The 21,141-nt window shown below is 40.5% G+C and overlaps 2 protein-coding genes across 7 annotated transcripts in view; one reads left to right on the forward strand and one right to left on the reverse strand.

Moving 5' to 3' along the window:
* Positions 1 to 237: 237 nt before the first annotated feature.
* Positions 238 to 3,049, forward strand: PTRHD1 (peptidyl-tRNA hydrolase domain containing 1). Its single transcript, XM_081944331.1, has 2 exons — positions 238 to 565; positions 2,548 to 3,049. Exons 1-2 carry the CDS (start codon positions 362 to 364, stop codon positions 2,716 to 2,718), a joined length of 375 nt encoding a protein of 124 aa, XP_081800457.1. The 5' UTR covers positions 238 to 361; the 3' UTR covers positions 2,719 to 3,049.
* Positions 3,050 to 10,471: 7,422 nt separating this feature from the next.
* The window catches only part of NCOA1 (nuclear receptor coactivator 1), a 327,889-nt gene continuing 317,219 nt past the window's right edge, over positions 10,472 to 21,141 (reverse strand). For 5 of the 6 annotated variants that reach the window (XM_081943115.1, XM_081943112.1, XM_081943111.1 and 2 more), the window contains 3 exons: positions 20,344 to 20,527; positions 18,297 to 18,383; positions 10,472 to 11,418 (listed from right to left, as the gene is read on the reverse strand). In XM_081943115.1, coding sequence (XP_081799241.1) covers positions 11,251 to 11,418; positions 18,297 to 18,383; positions 20,344 to 20,527 — 439 coding nt within the window. In that variant the 3' untranslated portion in view covers positions 10,472 to 11,250. Of the gene's footprint in view, positions 11,419 to 11,507; positions 11,564 to 18,296; positions 18,384 to 20,343; positions 20,528 to 21,141 lie in introns of all 6 variants that reach the window. The other variant, XM_081943114.1, reaches the window with a different exon arrangement.

The following is a 21,141-nucleotide window of genomic DNA, read 5'->3' on the forward strand; positions in this document are numbered from 1 at the left end:
CCTCACGGGGGAGAAATTCATGAGGTAAGCCTACTTGCCTGGCGGGCCTACTAAAAACTCACAACGGTGGCTTCAGCAATGGACCGAAGGTTCGCCTCTCAAATGGATTCAAAACTCCCGCCTAGCAACGCACTCGGAAGTACGTCATCGGGCCGAGACTTTTCCTTCTTCCCGAAATGACTCGCCAGTGAGTTTTCAATCAGCCGCTCTACTACCTCAGCTGGCCATTTATTTTACATGCCGTACAACAAGATGGCGAACCCACTCCTGAGATGGTTCTCTTGTACGGAAACGGGGCGGCTCGCTTCGTTTAATCTTTTCCCAGAGTTCCTTTAGGAACCACCTCATTTCCTGCTTGAGGATGGCGGCGGCGGCGGGCCGCTCTTTGGTGCAATACGTGGTGCTGCGGGGCGACTTGTTACGCGAGCCTTTCTCGTGGCCGTTGGGGGCCTCGGTGGCTCAGGCCTGCCACGCGGCCTTGGCCGTGGTCCACGCGTACTACGAGCATCCAGACACCGCGGCTTATCTAGCCCAGGATGGCAGCATGAGGACCGTGGTGCTGGAGGTGAGCATTAACTAATAGTGTTTCTCCATCTTGGCAAGTTGAAGATGGGTAATTCTGGGAGTTGAAGTCCACCACCTTCAACTTGCCAAGATCGAGAAACACGACTAACCTATCCAATAGGACGACTCCCCTTCGGTGGGCTTTGATGATTGACAGGCACAGAGAGCCGGAGTCTTTGCATAGGGGTTTCATTAGAGCGCAGGCAGGACCTTAAAAATCCAGCCCTGTAAAACTAGTGGTATGGATGCTACTGCATTACTTTATTTTTATTTTATTTATTTAGTTTGTCAAACGTGTACGAGATAACAGGTATAAGTATAAATATGGAGATGAGCGCAGGAAATGGGTACGAATAAACGGGGACAGTAGGACAGGGATGGTAGGCACGCTGGTGCACTTATGCACGCCCCCTTTACAGACCTCTTAGGAATAGTGTGAGGTCCACGCTAGACAGTTTCAGGTTAAAGTTATGGGAGTCTGAGGATGTAACAACGGAGTCAGGTAGAGCATTCCAGGCATTGACCACTCTGTTGCTGGTCGTATTTTCTGCAATCAAGTTTGGAGCGGTTTACCTTGAGTTTGTTTGCCCATGTATTATTGCAGTTGAAGCTGAAGTAGTCATTGACCAGGTAGGACGTTGTAGCAGACAATTTTGTGTGCTATGCTAAGGTCAGGCCTTAATCGGCATAGTTCTAGGTTGTCCAAGCCCAAAATCTCAAGCCTGGTGGCATAAGGGATTCTATCGTGAGCAGAGGAGTGGAGTGCTCTTCTCGTGAAATACCTCTGGACTCACTCGATTATATTTATGTCCGATATACAGTGTGAATTCCAGGCAGATGTGACTGCATTGACCTGTGAATAAGAAACCCGCTATTTAAAAGGATTCACGTGCGTGATCGTGGTTTCTGCGAACTTACTTTTCGCCAAACTGATGCTAAAACCTATATTCGTTATTGCTTTTTTCTCATTTTCAACTGGTTGGGAAGGGAAGGTCCTACAAAGTGCCGTGAAGATGCAGTGACATCTGCAATTTCTTCCCAATTACAGTGTATCTCTGTGCATCACAGCACAATATTAAGACAGAAGTCTTAATGTATGGACTGGGTCTTCGTTGTAAGTGCATTTAGATTTGCGGTTGTTTCTATTTTAGCAAGCCTAAATGGGTGCTTCTTCTTTGGAGAGTGATTACTGTACTTGAAAGGGTTGAAAAGTGCCCAGTCAGACTGCTGATCTGTTTTTCTAAAATAGACTTTAACTGTAAACGGGAGTAGCAGAGAACACAAATGGAAATGTAATCCGATTATTGAATAAATACATAGATTTCTGGCCATGACGTTCTGGAATCCTAACAGATCAGTTTGGAATTCAACAGAATTCCCCCCCCCCCATTTTCCGTATTAAAAAAAAAACCTTTGCGAATTAGGGGATTCTAATCAGTAAAGCTGCATATGGGAGATTGGACAGTTGGATCCAAGCCTTTGCATTGTAGCATTGATTACATCCAAGTGATGGAGGAAAGGAATGGACAGATAAAATTTGTGTGATGCTACCTTTAATGTATATTCTGCTTCAAAAGCTCCTCCTGAGAGATGGATATGTGCGTGTACAAAACACTTGTTACCAGTTGCTAGATCATTAAGATACAGTGACATCTGCAATTAGTTACCAATTACAGCGTATCTTTATGCATCACAGCACAATATTGAGACATAGAATTCAATGCGACTGTATGAACTGGGTCTTCGTTTTAAGTGCATTTAGATTTGTGGTTATTACCAACTCTGATAATTATCTTCAAAACAGCAGTTTTTTTTACAGTTTTGTACAAAAAGCACAATTGATGTTTTTTGCTGTTTTCAGTTAGGCAGATAATGTTAGGGGTTGCTGGTCATTGTAGTTTTAGCAAGACAGAGGTTACCAATGAGTGCTATAGCAATCTTTGATTCTATATTGCATTGAGATTTTTTTCGTTTTCTTCTTAGGCTCCAGATGAGTGTGCCTTGAGTACATTAGCAGAGAGACTGCAACAGAATGGCATTGACCATAAGGTCTGGATAGAACAACCGGAAAACATAGCTACTTGCATTGCCCTCCGTCCCTACCTGAAAGAACATGTACATCAGCATCTAAAGAATTTCAAACTCCTGAAATGATCCTTTTCCTCTGTGGCCATGAACATAGTTGACCAGATAAAAGTATACTTCCCTTGGTTTTTTTCACAGCCTTCCTTTGCAATATAATAATTGTGAGATGCAAGAATTTACTTCAATCGGAGTATTTCATAAAGATATAAAAATAATGGGATTGATATCATTAGGAGGCAAGGGATCTCATGATGTAGCATAAGACAATTTTCTCAATTTAAGAGGAAACATTTGGTGCCTTAATATTATTAAAAAGTGGATTCAGGGTATTAACCTGCCCAGAGTTGCTTTATTGGTAAGATGGAAGGCGTATAAATTTAATAAACAATAAATCATTGTTTCTGGGATTTGATTGCTTATTCAGATATATTTACATTAGGAAATAATATTTGGGGTAGCAGAATATTCTAGTTTCTTTTATCTGCACTACTGTATTTCACCAAAAATATGACATGTCCTGATAATAAGGCCATTCCACATTTTTCTGGTGGGCAAAAATATAAGCCCTCCCCCGCAAATAAGCCCCCTGGACAACCCCCCACCTCCAACCAGGCAGAGCGCCGCTCACCAACTTAGCGGTATCCCGAAGGTGCCAAGCCGCAGGAACCGGGGGGGGGGGCAAAGGTGATCACGTTGCTTGGTGCCTTCGGGATACCGCTAGGTTGGTGAGCGGCGCTATGCCCAGCTGAAGAGGGGGGTTGCTCTCTTGTGAGCGGGCTCCCAAAAAGCCGGGCACAGCAGCCACCCGGCAAACCCCCTTTCCAGCCATGCAGAGCGCCATTCACTGACCTAGGGGTATCGCCAAGTCGCGTGAAGGCCTGTTCGACGCTGCCTGGCTCTCGCAGCTTGGCGCCTTTGAAATGCCACTGAATGGCACTCTGCACAAGTGGCTGTTCCAATCCCACGCCTCCCAATGCCCTGGCCCAGCTCTCCCTGCAGAACCAGGGCACCTCCACTGCCACCGCCGCCATCCCAGCATGGCTTTTTCGGCAGCTTCCAAATTGAGTCTTCCGGCAGTGGCTGCTCTGGGTGTATGCTCTATGGTTGTGGGCTGGCTGTCGGCAGAGCGTACAACCATAGAGTGTACGCCCAGAGCGGCCACTGCTGGAAGACTCGGTTTGGAAGCCGGCGAAAAAGCCATGGTGGGATGGCGGTGGCAGCGGCAGCAGAGGTGCCCTGGCTCTGCAGGGAGAGCTGGGCCAGGGCATTGTGAGGCTGGGAGGCGCGTGAGCGAGAGCAGAAGAGCCGCTCGTGCAACCCCCCTCTCTAGCCGTGCAGAGCGCCATTCACTGGCATTTTGAAGGCGCCAAGCTGCGTGAGCTGGGCGGCGGCGAACAGGTGCTCACGCAGCTTGGCGATACCCCGGGTCAGTAAATGGCACTCTGCATGGCTGGAAAAGGGGTTTGCCAGGTGGCTGCTTGTGAGCGTGGTTGCTTCATGGCTGTTGTGTTTGCCCATGAGGCTGTGCCCGGTTCTTTGGGAGCCCGCTCGCAAGAGAGCAGCCACCCCGCAACCCCAAAACAATAAACCCTCCCCTCATAATAAGGCCCAAGCCATATTTTGGGTGTAAAAAGAAAATAAGACCATGTCTTATTTTCGGGGAAACAAGGTAATAATAGTGTTAGTTCATAGATGCAGAAAGAATCCTTCTGAGCTTTTAGAAAGCTTTTGTCAAAATCTCACTAAAAACATAAAATTCATGAATAAAGATGGGGTCTCTTATGAACACTGTTACATGTGTTAGGAAAATAGCTTCAATAATCTATTTGTGATTTGCATGTTTAAATTTATTTACAAATACGGAGTTAGGGTTGAGCAGTGATAACATCAGGATGATAGAAAAGGAATTTCATAGCACTCCAAAAAGGCATCTCTATGTATAGGTGAATGTGAACAGAATGTTAAGTATGATTCAATTTAACAAGGTATGATAATACTGTAAAAGCATGCTATGCACTGAAGGTGAACAATGGATATCCAGGATAAACAGGGGGAAGAATTCCTTTGCTTGATATATAATAAAAGTATGGAATTTTCTTTCACAAACCGATGATGGTGGTCTTCAGCTCTCAAGTCTAATTTTGGAAAGGAATTAGACAAACTCACGGAGAATCTATTACTATGCTTGCATGACATATTTGCTTGTTATTTAATCATCTGAATCGATTAAATCAATTTTGTATATTTGCATTGGCCCATAAAACCGGATCTCTTCATTCAACATACTAGGCTAAAATGTCCTTGGGTACCATTCATTATTCAATCCATTACATAAATGTATCCTGTGGCCTCTGTTCATAACAGGTGTTTTGCTGCTGCCAGTATCAGTAGGGACATAATTTGTAAATACCAGTTGCTCAGAAGCAATAGGGGAAAAAAGCTTATCCTCTAAGTCTTTCTTGTAGACTTAGTCTTCATTTTGATTGGTTATTATGGGAAGAATGCTGGTGGATTGGTAAATTTGCAGTCTAATATTACTCTCCTAGATCAGAGGAGTCATCTGTTTAAATTAATCTGGCTGATAATGACTCCTTTTGGATACTTGAACGGAAGACAGCTACCATATTTAATTGTTCCCTTCAACATGTAGACTGAATTTTTACAACTCAATGATTCATACTTTAGTAAATTACACTTTAGCCCAGAGTATGGGAAGCTGAAGCAATTCCTATGTACTCTAAAGCAAAAAAAAAATTTCTGCAAAAACTTTAATGGCATGTAATTCACTAAAGACAGTTATTTTGATTTTATACTGTTTATCCCAAGTGAATGTGTTGAATAATGCACTGTAAAAGTTCTGTATTGAAATCACAGTCTGTATTGAAATATCATATTAGCCTCCTGTTGAAAAAGATAGCTTTATTATGGCTGTGGTTTTGGGCTTCTTCTTTCACCGTCACTCATCAGTACCAGGATTGGCTAATCAACGGCTGAAAAACAATTAAGGAGATATATGTGTAAACTTGGATGAATTAAACTGAAGTGATAATGCTTGGTTTCCAATTCTGTGATACTGTGAATGACAATAGAAGAGCCAATAGATACCTCCAAAAGGGGAGATGTAATTACATTATGTGTAAAAGATCACCTCTTCAAAAATGCATAAAACCAAGGATGAAAGCTGCCTAGAATGCATGTTGGTCAATATAAAAAAGAAAAAAGAATGACATTACAGGCCACCTAACCCAGAAGAAAAAAATAGATGAATTTTTGCTAAACAGTTAACAAATGTATGTAGGCAACTTGCCAAGTAGTACTGAAGAACTTTAACTACCCTGACATCAACTGGGAGACAAACTCTGCATCAAATGGGAGATCGAACTGGTTCATGCCCCACCTAGTTGATAACTTTGTCATCTAAAAGTTAGGGAGGGAACTAGAAAGACAGCCATACTGGACCTAGTTCTTACTAACAGAAAATAAATTATAGAGGGAGCTAAATTGAAGGAATGTTGGGGGAGAGTGAACATGTCATTAGAATTCAACATAGTGCAGACACAAGCAAACCTAAAGGAATTGATTTCAACAAACTTAGAGGTTGGAAAGGATTTCATGGATAAAAATTTTAAAGGGGAAAACAAGAATCTTGGCAAACTGAAAAATATGATGATAAAAGCCCAGTCCAGCTCAATACCACCGAAAAAAAAAACCCAAGAAGAAACTATGGTTGCACAAAGAACTCTGATACACTAAAAGACAAAAAATAATGTGGAAAAAAATGATAGGCAAAATGCCAGCATATAGCATGAATCTGCAAAGATGAAGTCAGGAGAGCTAAGGCTCAGAATGAATTAAGACTTGCAACATATGTACATAAAAAAATTTAACATACAAAAAATAAAAAAGTAAAACAATCCATCCACTTATGGGAGGAGATGGCAAGGAGGTGACAGGCAGCAGGGGTAAAGGAGAGCTGCTTAATTATTTCTTTGCATCTGTCTTCACAGTAAAAAAAAATAGCCCAACTTACCAGAAACAGAACCTTAAAAGACAAACTAGGAATTCAGATTAAAATACTGGTACTTAAGAAAATGGTAAAAGAACACTTGTCTACTTAGATGAGTTCAAATTACTAGGAATTTATGGATTACATTCCAGAGTTCTAAAAGAGCTGGTAGACATGATCTTGGAATCATTCAACTACCAATATAGCTTTCAAAGATCTTGAAGCACTGGAGAATTATCAGAGGACCGGAAAAGTGGTTTCCATCTGCCAAAAAAAAAAAAAGGGGGGGGGAGGAGGGAACCAGATCCAGGAAACTACAGACCAATCAGCCTGACATCAATACCTAGGAAGATTCTGGAAAAGATAATCAAGCAACAGATCTGCAAACACCTAAAAGCAAGCCAAGTTGTAACCAGAAGCCAACGGGTTTGTCAAAAATAGATCATGCTGTGACTAAGTGATTAAATTAGTGTGTCAGCGAAATGCTGTGAACATAATATACTTGGATTTCAATAAGGTATTTGACAAAGTAGACTACAACCTACCTCTTGTTAAGCTAGAAAAATGTGGGATAGGCTGCATCACCACCAGATGAATTATAACTGGCTGACAAACTCCACTCAACATGTAGTCCTTAATGAAAATATCTACATGGAGGGAAGTAACCAATGGGGTACCCCAAGGTTCTGTCTTAGGCCTAGTTCAATATCTTCATAAACAATTTAGATGAGGGAATAAAAGAGGAATAATCATATTTGCAGACAATGACAAGCTGGCAGGAATAACCAACGACCTCAGAAGATAGGCTTAAGATCCAGATGGATCTCAACAGACATGAACACTGAGTCCTATCTAACAAATTGACATTCAATATAGAGAAAAGGTTTTACCCTTAAGCAAAAAACCCAAATGTACCGGTAGAAATTAGATGAAATTTTGCTCAATAGCAGTAACTGAGTAAGAAATCTTGGAGTCCTAGTGGACAGTCACTTAAATATGAACCCAACAGTTTGTGGCAGCAGCCAAAAAACCCCATGGAATCCTGGGCTACTTTAATGGAGGGGTAGAATTAAGATGTGAAGTGTTAATACTGCTTTATAAGGCCTTGGTAAGGCCACACTTGGAATACTGCATCCAGTTTTGGTCATGATATAACAAAGATTTTGAGATTCCCGAAAGAGTGCAAAGAAGAGCAAAAAAGATGATTAGAGGGATGGAGATTAAAGGATATGAAGAATAATGGCAGGAATTGAATATGTCTAGTTTAATGAAAAGGATGAGGGGCGACATGATAGTGTTACAATATTTGAGGGGCTGCCACAAAGAAGGGGGGGGTCAATGTATTAACCAAAGCAGCAGAAAGCAAGACAAGAAGCAATGTTTGGAAAGCAATCAAGGAGAGAAGCTAAGGAGAAATTTCCTGACAGACCAATGAATCAGTGGAACAGCTTGCCTTCAGAAGTTGTGAGTGCTCCATCACTGGAGGCTTTTAAAAAGATACTGGACATCCATTTGTCTGAAATGATATACGGTCTGCTTGAGGGGGAGGTGCTGGATTAGAAGGCTTCCAAGGTCCCTTCCAACTTCTGTTATTCTGTTAAATTGGCCTGGATGGAAACAATTCTTAAAGCAAGGCCCAGCTAGTTATTAGCCTCTTTCCGTTTGGGATACATGGAAGTTTACTAAAAAAAAAAAAAAAGTCAAGTCTCTTTCAATTTGCATAACTGCAACATGGTTGGCATACAAATAAACAAATAATCTTGAGTTCACACAAATACAACAGCTTTTTGCCCAAGAGCCCGTACTGCAACACCCTGACCCAGAGCAACCATTCATAATCCAGACAGATGCTTTGTCGAGAACATGCAAACACATGCATGTTTAATCACTCAGAATAGAGCTGGAAGGGACCTTGGAGGTCTTGTGGTCCAACCCTCTGCTGAAACAGGAGATCCTATACCATTTCAGATAAGTAGCTGTCCAGTCTCTTAAAAACCTTCAGTTATGAAGCACCTGCATCTTCTCAAGGCAAGTTGTTCCACTGTTAATTTTTCTCATTGTTAGAAAATTTCTCCTTAATCCCAGGTTGCTTCTCTCCTTAATATGTTTCTATCCATTGTTTCTTGTCTTGCCTTTGGTGCTTAGGAAAAAAAGTTAACCCCCTCTTCTGTGTGGCGGTTCCTCAAATACTGGTATACTGCTATTATGTCACCCCTAGTTCCTTTATCTAGAGTAGCTTGCAACGTTCTTCATATGCTTTAGTCTCCAGTCTTTTAATCGTTTTAGCTGTTCTTCTCTGCACTATTTCCAAAGTCTCAACATCTTTTTTAAAATAATGAAATGACTAAAATAGGATGTAGTATTCCAGGTGTGGTCTTACTAAGGTTTTATAAAGCGGTACTAATACTTCATGTGATTTTGATTTTATGCCTCTCTTTTTACAACCAAGGATTGTTGCTACTTTTTGAGATTTTTCCCCCCCAATCTTTCAATTTCTTGATATTCTGTCCAAGTACTAACTAGAACTAATCTTGCTTGGTGTTTTAAAGATCAGTCAAGATTTGTCTAAGTCCTGTATGGCGCTTACGGTATTGAGGCATGTTCAGTAGAATAAATGTATTTAGTCCTTTCTTGATATTTCATCTTGATGGTAGTTGATTTCTGTAAAACCAAACCTTTGCATGATTAGAGTCGCAAGAGAGCATGTTGGATTTTGGCATTTAGTTCAGATCTGAGCAGTGAACATTCTCTCTCCTAGTTTTTTTTTTTTTTAATCCACATGGGTAAAACTAAGAGAAAATCTGAACTTTAAAATGCCACAATCTAGGGCAGCTCTCTGCATCTTGGAGATACCTTGAACTGTTAGTCACTTGCTGAGCAAGCTCTCTTTATTATCAGCTCTTTCTTTTCTTGATGCTGTGTCTTTTCCAGACTGTCCAAAATGTAAGTCCACGCCAGTGGTGGAATTCATTTTTTTCTACTACCGGTTTTGTGGGCGTGGCTTGGTGGGGTGGGGTGTGGCTTGGTGGGCATGGCAAGGGAAGGTTACTGCAAAGTCCCCATTCCCTCCCGATCAGCTGAACTCGGGAGGCAGAGAATAGGTGTGGGCGGGGCCAGTCAGAGGTGACATTTACCAGTTCTTCGAACTACTCAAAATTTCTGCTACCGGTTCTCCAGAACTGGTCAGAACCAGCTGAATACCACCTCTGGTCCACACCTTCTTTTCTAAGCAATAATGCAACATCAGCCATTAGGTTTGTCTCTTTGTGTTTTAAACTCTTGCAAATTCATTTAACAAAAGCTACACAGTTTTATTTTCACACATCAACAAAATTTCAGAAAGAGAGAAAAGAAAGAAATCCCCCACCCCTTCCAAAAGCAATGCTATTTTAGAGCAATCCCCAACTAAAAAGAGAAAGAAACCAATTTATACAAGAAGTCTGAGCTATTTACATTAAAAGGCCTGAGAGGGAAAAAGTATTAACTTGTCTCCCATTCCATAGAGAAGCGCCTTTTTATTATAATCATAATCCATATTATTTTAAATAGTATTAAGCTACCTTGGCTGTTAAACAGAATCAAAACAAGTGCTGACTGCTCAATTTGAATCACTTTTTAAAAAAGAAATCTACAATAGTGGTCAGAACTACAACTTGAACTTTTGCTGTACTTCTTCCATTTCTTTTCTGACAAGAATTGTCTGTGGCCCAGTGTCTCTCTTACAAGCCCATGGAAATGGGTGGGATGCACTTGGTGCATTGCTTTCAGAGCCACTTCCTCCTCTCCCTCTAAAAATAATTGCAATTATCCCCCAAATGGATTTACATGTTTTATTTTCAACAATTATATTAGTTTTCATAGGAACTCCCACTCGATTTGTTGTTCATATACTACAAAGACCTCTTTGTCACTAAGGAGTCTGTCTATTTACCAGCATAAAACATGAAAAAAAAACAGTGGGGCAAAATATTTATTATTATTAATATTAATATTATTAATATCATTTTTTTTCTTTAAAACTGACAAACTCACAATTGCTAAGAAAAGCACAAACGAATTGGGGGGCAAGCAGTGAGCGAGGGCGTACATGTTTAAGAACAGCTAAGGAACATCCCTTCCCAAAGAAGAGACGAGCGTGCACAATTATTTGCCCATTCCTGCTTTACTGAAGATGCAAATCAGTGACAGATCCAGCTGAAACTGAGACTTCAACCCCTTCTCCTCCTCCTCCTCCACCTGACAGCCACATGCCTTCCGTTTTGCTCTCCCACCCCCACCCTCAACCCCTCTAGTAATGTCCTTCTGGGAAAAGAAGCCAGCAACTGATTATAAAAATAAGGATAATCTGTAAAATTTGGCTCAGTGGTTCTGTCTTGTCACTTTGCTGAAATCCATCTTTGTTTAAAAAACCAAAAGGGGAGGAGGGATTTCCCCCTCCCCCTGCTCCATATACTACAAGAGCTGAAGAATGGCTGCAAGTTTTTGAGATACCAAAAATCTCAGAAAAATATATAATATACATATATATTTATATATATATATATTTATATATCCGTATGTCATTATTTAAATTTCACATTCCTTTGAAAAGTGGGTCATTCAGTCAGTAGCTGCTGAAGAAGACTTTTCTGCTGGGCTTGTGGGGTCTGAGAGGCCGTGCTGCCTTTCTGTGTATCCACGGAGCCAGGCTGGTTCAGGTAAGGGTCTCCGCCCACCAAGTTGACTGTACACTGCACATCAGCAAACACCTGGACCTGCTGGACCTGCCAGGACACAAAAGAGACTGTTAGCCAAGCATGGGAAAAGGCCCCCGGGCAGATGGACTGGGTACTACGGTGAAGTGGAAACTCACTAGAGAATCCTCTAGTCTGTAGTCACCACAGAGAAGGGCTCTTCTGTCTTCTTGCCCTACAAAAAGAAAACCGCTGCACTCATTTGGATCAGAGCTAGGTAAAAATTCACATCTTCTTACATTCAGGACAAGATGGGCTACACCCTGGAGGTTCCAAGTTTGTTGGGGGGGGGCGTGGGGGAAAGAGGAGGACAACGTGGGGTAGCCGAGTTTGGTCTAGTGCAGTGGCTACCAATCTTTTTTGGCCATGCCCCACCTAAGGATCTCTAAAACCGTGATGCCCTGCAACATATACTTCTTACTTTACTCAAAAAGGGAACTCTACTCACACAGAGGAAGCCTAAAAGTTAACTTGTTTAACATTAACTTGTTTTAAACAAAGTTCAAATTGCTTCCATTAAAAATCAAATTGCCTCCCTGTGGGGAGTGGGTTAGGGTTAGGGTTTCACGTTGGGAACCACGGGTCTAGCGCTTAAGGCATCAGGCTAGAAATCGGGAGACTGAATTCTAGTCCTTCCTTAGGCATGGAAAGCCAGCTGGGTGACTTTGGGCCAGGCATTTTCTCTTAGCCCAATTCACCTCGCATGGGAGTTGTGGGGAAAATAAGGAAGAGGAAGGAGTATCAGATATGTTCGCCACTTTTGAGTTATTTATAAAAATAGCGAAGGCAGGATAAAATATTGAAAAAATAGTCAAAGCTGCAGAATGATGATGAGTGCATGAATGCAGAACCCAGGAACTAGCAACCAATGTTATGAATCCTGAATAGTATGGGGAAATAGTGCCAAAAAGTAGTAGCCAGTTATAGAGCAGAGTGTATGACATTAAAAGAAATGGACTCAGAATGCTGTAACATTTAAAAATAAAATTTAATTGTTATTTAAATCTGTTGTTCAGTAAGCTCTTACTTCAGATGTGTAAATTATGCATGCCCTGGAAACTGTATGCATGACTATAAACATATTCATAGCATGCATTTATCACAGAGTACAAAATGTTTCAATTAAAGTACCTTAATAAATTTTAGAACAGACCTGAACAGTAGGCCAATATATTTACATTCAGACTAATCTACCTAATAGGCTTATACCTGGAACTTAGTTCAGAATACAAGAAGAATATTTATTTATCACTAAGCTTGCTTCTGTAAACAAACTTATGCAAATTTGTTTTAGCAGGCTATTTATCAACTTCCCTGTGAAAAAGCCTACAAATACTGGCTGTCTCCAAAGTAAATTTAATTTTTAAATAGATAAGCTTTCTACTGAATTTTTATTGCCAACCACTTCACAAAGTGATAAATAGGAAGCAGTTCACATACATTTCGGGTAAATTAGTGTTTACATTGCCTCACTGTATACATGTCATTTCTGTTCTGAAGTCAGTGTGAACATCCACATTGTTGAAATTCTGTTTTCACCGCAAAAACAAAACAAAACATTAAAGGCTAAAACTGACACCTATTTTAAAAATTAGCATTTCCAGCTGGAGCTAAGCTCAAAGCATCTGCTTGATCCCGTCAAATTGTGACTGGCCTAGAAGGGTAGCCTGCAATGAACAGATGTTAGTGATTAGATGTTAGAGGCAGGTTTTCTGAGCTGCTTCCACTCCAATATGGAATGGCCTAAAATCCATTTTGGATTTTATGATGTTGTGATTTGTGGGATTATTGTGTTTCACTGTTTGCACAGTACAGTATCCTCTTCCTCTCAAGAGCCTTGAAAGCCTCTCAATGTTTAATACAAAATACAAAATAATCAAGCAATGAATTAGCGAATACCTAGAAGCAAACAAAGTAATAGCCAAAAGCCAACATGGGTTTGTCAAAAACAGATCATGCCAGACTAATCTGATTGCATTCTTTGATAATGTGACAAAATTAGTGGACTAGAAGAATGCCATCGATATAGTTTACTTGGACTTCAGTAAGGCATTTGATACGGTAGACCACAACCTACTATTAAATAAAGTAGAAGAATGTGGGTTGGACAGCATCACCACCAGATGGATTCGTAACTGGCTGACCAACCGCACTTAACATGTAGTGCTCAATGGAACTGCATCTACATGGAGGGAGGTATGCAGTGGAGTTCCCCAAGGCTCTGTTTTGGGCCCAGTACTCTTCAACATCAATAATTTGGATGAGGGAATAAATGGGGAACTCATCAAATTTGCAGATGACACCAAGCTGGCAGGAATAGCCAACACTTCAGAAGATAGGCTTAAGATACAGAAGGATTTTGACAAACTTGAACATTGGGCACTATCTAATAAAATGAAATTCAATGGCGAAAAGAGTAAGGTTCTACATTTAGGCAAGAAAAACAAAATGCACAGGTACAGTATAGGTGGTACCTTGCTCAGTAGTAGTAACTGTGAAAGGGATCTTGGAGTCCTAGTGGACAACCATTTAAATATGAGCCAGCAGTGTGCAGTTCTAGGCTTACATAAACAGAGGGATAGAATCAAGATCACGTGAAGTGTTAATACCACTTTATAATGCCTTGTTAAGGCCACACGTGGAATACTGCATTCAGTTCTGGTTGCCACGGTGTAAAAAAGATGTGGAGACTCAAGAAAGAGTGCAGAGAAGAGCAACAAAGATGATTAGGGGACTGGAGACTAAAACATATGAAGAACAGTTGCAGGAACTGGGTATGTCTAGTTTAATGAAAAGAAGGACTAGGGAAGACATGATAGCAGTGTTCCAATATCTCAGGGGTTGCCACAAAGAAGAGGGAGTCAAGCTATTTTCCAAGGCACCTGAGGGTAGAACAAGAAGCAATGGGTGGAAACTAATCAAGGAGAGAAGCAACTTAGAACTGAGGAGAAATTTCCTGACAGTTAGAAAAATTAATCAGTGGAACAGCTTGCCTCCAGAAGTTGTGAATGCCCCAACACTGGAAGTCTTTAAGAAGATGTTGGATAGCCATTTGTCTGAAACGGTATAGGGCTTCCTGCCTAGGAAGGGGGTTGGACTAGAAGACCTCTAAGGACCCTTCCAACTCTGCTATTGTATTTGTATTGTAAAATCACCCCACTGGTGTTTTCTCTATATAATGAATTATAATTCCCATTTTTGTTAACAGTATGGCAATTTGATAGAGCACCAAGTTAGGAATGATTATATTTTATATAGTACTGATAAAAGAGCAAGCAGTAATGGATGGAAGCTCATTGAGGGAAATCTAACCTGGAAGGAACTTCCTGACAGCGAGAATGATGAATCAATGGAACAATTTGCTCTCGGAATGGTGGGCATTCCATTGCTGGAGGTTTTCCACAAAACATTGGACAACCATTTGTCTGGGATTCTATAAAATCTGCTGTCTTGAGCAGGAGGTTGGATTAGAAGACCTCCAATGTCCCCTCCAGCCCTATGATTCTACAATTTGAAGTACTTCTTGCTTCATGGGTGCACCTGATTATTATGCCCCTGCATAAGGTGGAGTATTGCTAGTGTGACTTCTTGGATTTCAATCCTGATCATAAATCTCACAGATCCATATGTCTATGTAAGTATTATTCCTCATAGGTTGAAACTCTGGCAAAGCTAATCAAACAAACAAAAAATCTTTGGGATCATCATTATTATTATAGTATTATCACATGCCAGTTATTACATGGCATTACGCTTTGACACCCTACCCATTTGCTACAGATGGGTTTAGCATAAAGAATAAGCAGGTAATATAATAAACATCAATATTCAACTTTACCATTTTTCATCCCTTATTGAAACAGAGAACAGTTTCAGGGACTCAGAAGTAGTTTTTCTAATTTGAAAGTGGTTCTTGGCTTTCCTTAAGCTTTAGTGAAGAATCTCCATGTGTTTGGAACAGGGATATGCTAAGGTAATGGCTAGAGTCCTACTATGTGCTATATACAAAAATCAAATTCATTTCATTATGCTACAATTGGTGTGCGAAACCACACATTGAGTATAAAATAGCATGCTTGTATGCATTGGGAAAATGAGACTATGTCATTTGCTGTGCAATCTGTGCACGTCTCTGCTATTCTAGGTAAAATGAAGAAACGCATCTTTAAATATTGAGTTCTTGAAAGGACTTCAAATTGCATATAATAAAACTAGTATCTTAATGGATGCTACAGACAGTCACAATGAAGGAATAATTAACCAGCTTTTTCCAACTTGGTGCTGTATCTTCTAATTAGAATAGGGAGCTATCAAGCTGAGGAAGGCTGTCTTACATTGTTTTTAAGCCACAAAAGAACTCTCAAAAACCCTTCCGTGAAAAAAAAAATCCCACTCATAAGAAATGGCAGTTGGTCAAATTATTATTAATTCATTTCAGATACGAAGGCAAGACATGATAGCAGTGTTCCAATATCTCAGGGGCTGCCACAAAGAAGAGGGAGTCAAACTATTTTCCAAGGCACCTGAGGGTAGAACAAGAAGCAATGGGTGGAAACTAATCAAGGAGAGGAGCAACTTAGAACTAAGAAGAAATTTCCTGACAGTTAGAACAATTAATCAGTGGAACAGCTTGCCTCCAGAAGTTGTGAATGCCCCAACATTGGAAGTCATTAAGAAGATGTTGGATAGCCATTTGTCTGAAGTGGTGTAGAGTTTCCTGCCTAGACTAGAAGATCTCCAAGGTCCCTCCAACTCTATTATTCTATATTCTATAAAAATTGGATTTAACATAGTCAATTTAAATTAGAATATGACTTCTAATAAATTAGCATTCAAATATAATCTGATAATTTTCATTCCATTTTATATCTGACATTTTGGCTCTCTTTTTAAAATGAAGCAGCAGTTAGATTTTTTAGGTTCATATCAGTTTGGTTGTTGTAAAACAAACTGCTTTCTCTGTTCTAATGCTGGAAAGAAAGCAGAGGAAGAAAGTGTTTGGGGACATAAAATGAAGTTCTTGTTTTCCTTTTCATCAAATGTAAGTGATGTCATGGAAGTGTTGAAATGTTAATTTGGGATTCATAATAGACTAGATGAAAATTAATAAACAGAAATTCAAATCCTGGCAAAATTGAACTTACTGTTGGTCAACAGAGTATCGACCTTGTAAATTGGGATGTCTTTCCCTCCTGCATTAAGGAACAATTTACAACCTGAAGATGCTACCTGTTGTTCTGATTATGATTGCAGTGATTTTTTCAATAGATTTCTCATAGATATTTACCTATTATTTGGATTATTGCCTAATGTTGTTTATTATGACCACCCCTGTAGGAAACTGCACTTAATGTAAAATGGCAGCAGGATTATTAATGGAGATTGGGCATGTGGTGCTAATTCCAATCTTCAATGGCAAGAGGTAATGGTTTCCAAGTTTCTGATCTTTAAAGTTTTCCTTGTGACCAAGTCCCCCTGCTCACATGTTAAGACTGTCTCCAGAGACTGTCCTCAGGCTTCTGAATTGCCTAAGAAGATTATCCCCTTCTGTTTTACAGTCCCTTATCTCCGGAATGCTCTCCTTGGATAGGCTGACTTAAGTGTTAATTGTATTTTGGTTTCAGGATGAAAGTTTAAAAACTCAAATGTTAGAGTGTTATAAAGGAGAATTTCAAGTGGCATTGTTCTTCTAGCTCTTCAGTTTTCTTCATTTATTGCTTTTGCTATTACTGATAAGGACAATTGATTCTAGTGACCTTATAGCAGGGGTGTCCAAACTTGGGAACTTTAAGACTTGTGGACTTCAACTCCCAGAATTCCCCAGCGGCTGGGGAATTCTGGGAGTTGAAGTCCACAAGTCTTAAAGTTGCCAAGTTTGGACACCCCTGCCTTATAGGAACTGGTGGTCTGCCTGACTCACGAGAACAGGTTCAGTTTTAGCTTTTGCTACTTATAGGTTTTCTGGTATCCCACGTTCTACTAGCAACAATTCTTGTGACCTGATACATATATAAGCCAAATTTACAGCCAACAGATCCTTGAGATTTAGAAAAGGCATGTCTGATTTCACAAAACAGGAAAGAGAAATTTACTGATTACAGAAAATAACCATAGCACTTGGACTTTATAGTGCTTTACAGCGCTCTCTAAGCCAGGGGTGTCCAAACTTGGGAACTTTAAGACTTGTGGACTTCAACTTCCAGAATTCTGGGAGTTGAAGTCCACAAGTCTTAAAGTTCCCAAGTTTGGACACCCCTGCTCTAAGCGATTTACAGAGTCAGCATATTGCTCCCAACAATCTGGGCCCTCATTTTACCAATCTCAGAAGGATGGAAGGCTGAGTCAGCCTTGAGCTAGTCAGGATTGAACTCCTGGTAGTGGAATGCAGAGGTAGCTTGCAATACTGTAACCACCGCACCACCATGGCTCATTAAAAAAATGTTATAAATAAAATCTGTATGCCCCTTTTTGTACCTAGAGCAGCTCCAAAGCCATACCACAGGACAAGGTGCAAAGGAGCTAGCACAGGAATACCTGTCTGAAAAATCAGAAGAATCTTATGGGATAGGCTTTTGCTTTACAAAATCATCTGTCAAGGAAATGTTCACTCAACATTACATGAAAATTAACAAACTGCTTGTCAGTGTGTCCCAATGCCAATCCCGGGGTGTGTAAAGGATGCCCACTTTCAATCAATGCAATTCCAAGCCAGGCAGCCTTTGGGAAGTTTTTCTGGAACTGAATTGGCTCTGTTAATTTATTAATTTAATTTATTAAACTTCTAGACCGCCCCCTCTCCCCGATTCTGTTGCAGAATCCTATTGCCTCTCTGAGAATATTCTCAGAGGCAGTGCAAGGAAACCACTTTAAATTTTCCCAACATTCTGCCTTAGGAATATCTTACTGACCTGTGCTCCATCTGCTTCTGTTTTCAAAAGATCGGAGGAAAGTTGGTTGCAATAAAGGCCGGTGGGTCTGAGAGCTGGGTCGTTTACCTGAAAACAATATCAACAAGACAAGAAGTCATCAGCACAAGATGAGAAATTAGAAAATGGTTTAATAGTCTTGGCACAGGAAAAGGGAGATCAATGAAAAGTCAAAATACAAAAGGAGCTGCAGGCATCATCTCAGATGACCAATTCACGATAAACATCTGTCTTCCCTGGCTTGAGGAAAAGCTTTGCATATGGCAGGGGTGTCCAAACTTGGGAACTTTAAGACTTGTGGACTTCAACTCCCAGAATTCCCCGGCTGGCTGGGGAATTCTGGGAGTTGAAGTCCACAAGTCTTAAAGTTCCCAAGTTTGGACATCCCTGGCATATGGTATCTGGACAGAAAAGGCAAGTTAGTGCAGTGCTTGATAACTCAACAAAAACAGTATTCCTTGATTGGGCTTGTTCTGAATGGTTCCTATTTTAAATACAATCAGCATCTCAGCTCTGAACTTACTCACATATTTATTATCGTTCTTTTATGCCCCATTAAACTGGCCAACTCTAAGCAGCTTAGAAAAAACTGTCAAAGTACAGCAATCGAGAGGAAACAGACTGGAGGTTTTTAGAATAATAGAACCAGAGGGCTGGAGATGATCCTTAAATGTCTTCTAGTCCAACTCCCTGACCAAGGCAGAAGTTCTTTATCTTCAAAAGCATTTTGGCTCATGTATTTATTTTTTAAAATTAAATTTATATGCCATCCCTGTCACTCTTGAAGTAATTCTGGGCAGTTAAACAACTCAATGGGGGTTAAACATTAAGCTTTTTCCCTTGCTGTTTATAGGCCTGTGCTGACTGTGGAAGAGAAGCACATACTGAGTAAATCTGCTGGGCAGATTCTACATTTGCTTTACAAACCTGACAAAAACCCAATTTTTTGAATTCCTAATGCATAAACTAAAAATGTTATTACCCTCAGCATAGATTTGAGATATGCTACGCGGCAAAAGCTGCAAAACCTTAGAAAATGTAACAATTATGTCATATATCTTGAAATCTACTAAATTCTTCAGCAGAACGGGATCTGCTATCTTGAACATCTAAAAACTTTACAGTAAGGAGTAGGAGGTATCAAGGGTCAGATTTCCAAGGCTAAAAACCAGAATGTGCCAAAATGGGACATCTTGTCACCCCCAATAGAGAAGAGTGTTTAGCCTTTCTTCTGGCTTTTTACTTATTTCAAGTCTCCCAGACGTTTTCTCCCTGTTGGTGGTGGAGGAAAAATGGCTCTTCTTATAAATATATAAATGTCAATAACAGAATAACAGAGTTGGAAGAGACTAGTCCAGGGGTGTCCAAACTTGGCAACTTTAAGACTTGTGGACTTCAACTCCCAGAATTCCCCAGCGGCTGGGGAATTCTGGGAGTTGAAGTCCACAAGTCTTAAAGTTGCCAAATTTGGACACCCCTGGACTAGTCCAACCCCCTGTTCAAGCAAGAGACCTTATACCATTTCAGACAAGTGGCTGTGCAGATATTTCTTAAAAACGTCCAGTGATGGAGTAACCACAACTTCTGAAGGCAAGCTATTCCACTATTTAATTGTTCTCACTGTTAGGAAGTTTCTCCTCAGTTCTAAGTCATTTCTCTCTTGATTAGTTTCCATCCATTGCTTTTTGTCTTGCCTTCTGGCACTTTGGAAAATAGGATGACCCCCCGTTCTTTGTGGCAGCCCCCCAAATGCTGGAACACTGCTATCATGTCATCCCTAGTCCTTCTTTTCACTAGATTAAACATACCCAATTCCTGCATTCGTTCTTCATATGTTTTGGCCTCCAGTCCCCTAATCATCTTTGTTGCTCTTTTCTGCACTCTTTCCAGAGTTTCTACATCTTTTTAATAATATGGTGATAAAAACTGGATGCAGTATTCCAAGTGGGTTATCTTATTAAGGATTAATATTTTGAGACTTTGGCGAAGTCCACAGGAGAGGAAGGGAGACACATCTGGATACACTGACCTGCTCAGAGCATAGCTGGTTCATGCCAGGCATCTGCAATGAGTTCATTGGCATTTGCCCAGCCATTGGGTTCATATTCTGGGCACTGGCATTTCCTCCGGCCATGGAGACTGTGATGCTCATGTTGTTGTACATTCCCTGCTGAGCTGAGGGGGGCTGACTCTGCCCAGCCTGGCCATATACACTGCATTTGAAAGAATGAGGCACAGGAATTACATACTGGGATGGGCTCCATTCGAAAGCAGTTCAATTTCAGAATCATGTTAAGTTGCACAGCAGACAAATTCCACTCCCATATTATTCTCATTCTCTTTGTACGAGTTCAAAAAAGCAAAACTAGTTGGTCCAACCAAAATAGACTTGCTACAATCTGTCTGAAATGATAAATTGTTTTCCTACCTTGAATTAATAATAATATATTTTAAAAAGAAGAAAGGGGGGGGGGAAGGAGACAGGAAAATCATTTGTGAATTATGTGACGCCATTTAGAAATGTTAATAACAATAATCTGACCGGCCCAGCCTAAAAATATTTGGAGGAATAGCAGGAAACCAATAATAAAGTGGATCGAAGTATAGTTGATTACAGGTTTCAAGGAATGTCAACAGTGTGCTCTGAGGAATGGAGCATGAATCATCAATTTCATCATACAATACAATACAATACAATAGTAGAGTTGGAAGGGACCTTGGAGGTCTTCTAGTCCAACCCCCTGCCTAGGCAGGAAACCCTATACTGTTTCAGACAAATGGCTATCCAACATCTTCTTAAAGATTTCCAGTGTTGGGGCATTCACCA

This window comes from Natrix helvetica, assembly GCF_964273705.1.
Source record: "Natrix helvetica genome assembly, chromosome: 2".
NCBI classification, from domain to species: Eukaryota; Metazoa; Chordata; class Lepidosauria; order Squamata; family Natricidae; genus Natrix; species Natrix helvetica.

Bases quoted from the DNA above. Each gene is read 5' to 3' on its own strand.
- PTRHD1 (XM_081944331.1), top strand. From the start codon at position 362: ATGGCGGCGGCGGCGGGCCGCTCTTTGGTGCAATACGTGGTGCTGCGG. The intron at 566-2,547 runs GTGAGCATTAAC...TTTTCTTCTTAG, and splicing joins TGAGGACCGTGGTGCTGGAG to GCTCCAGATGAGTGTGCCTT.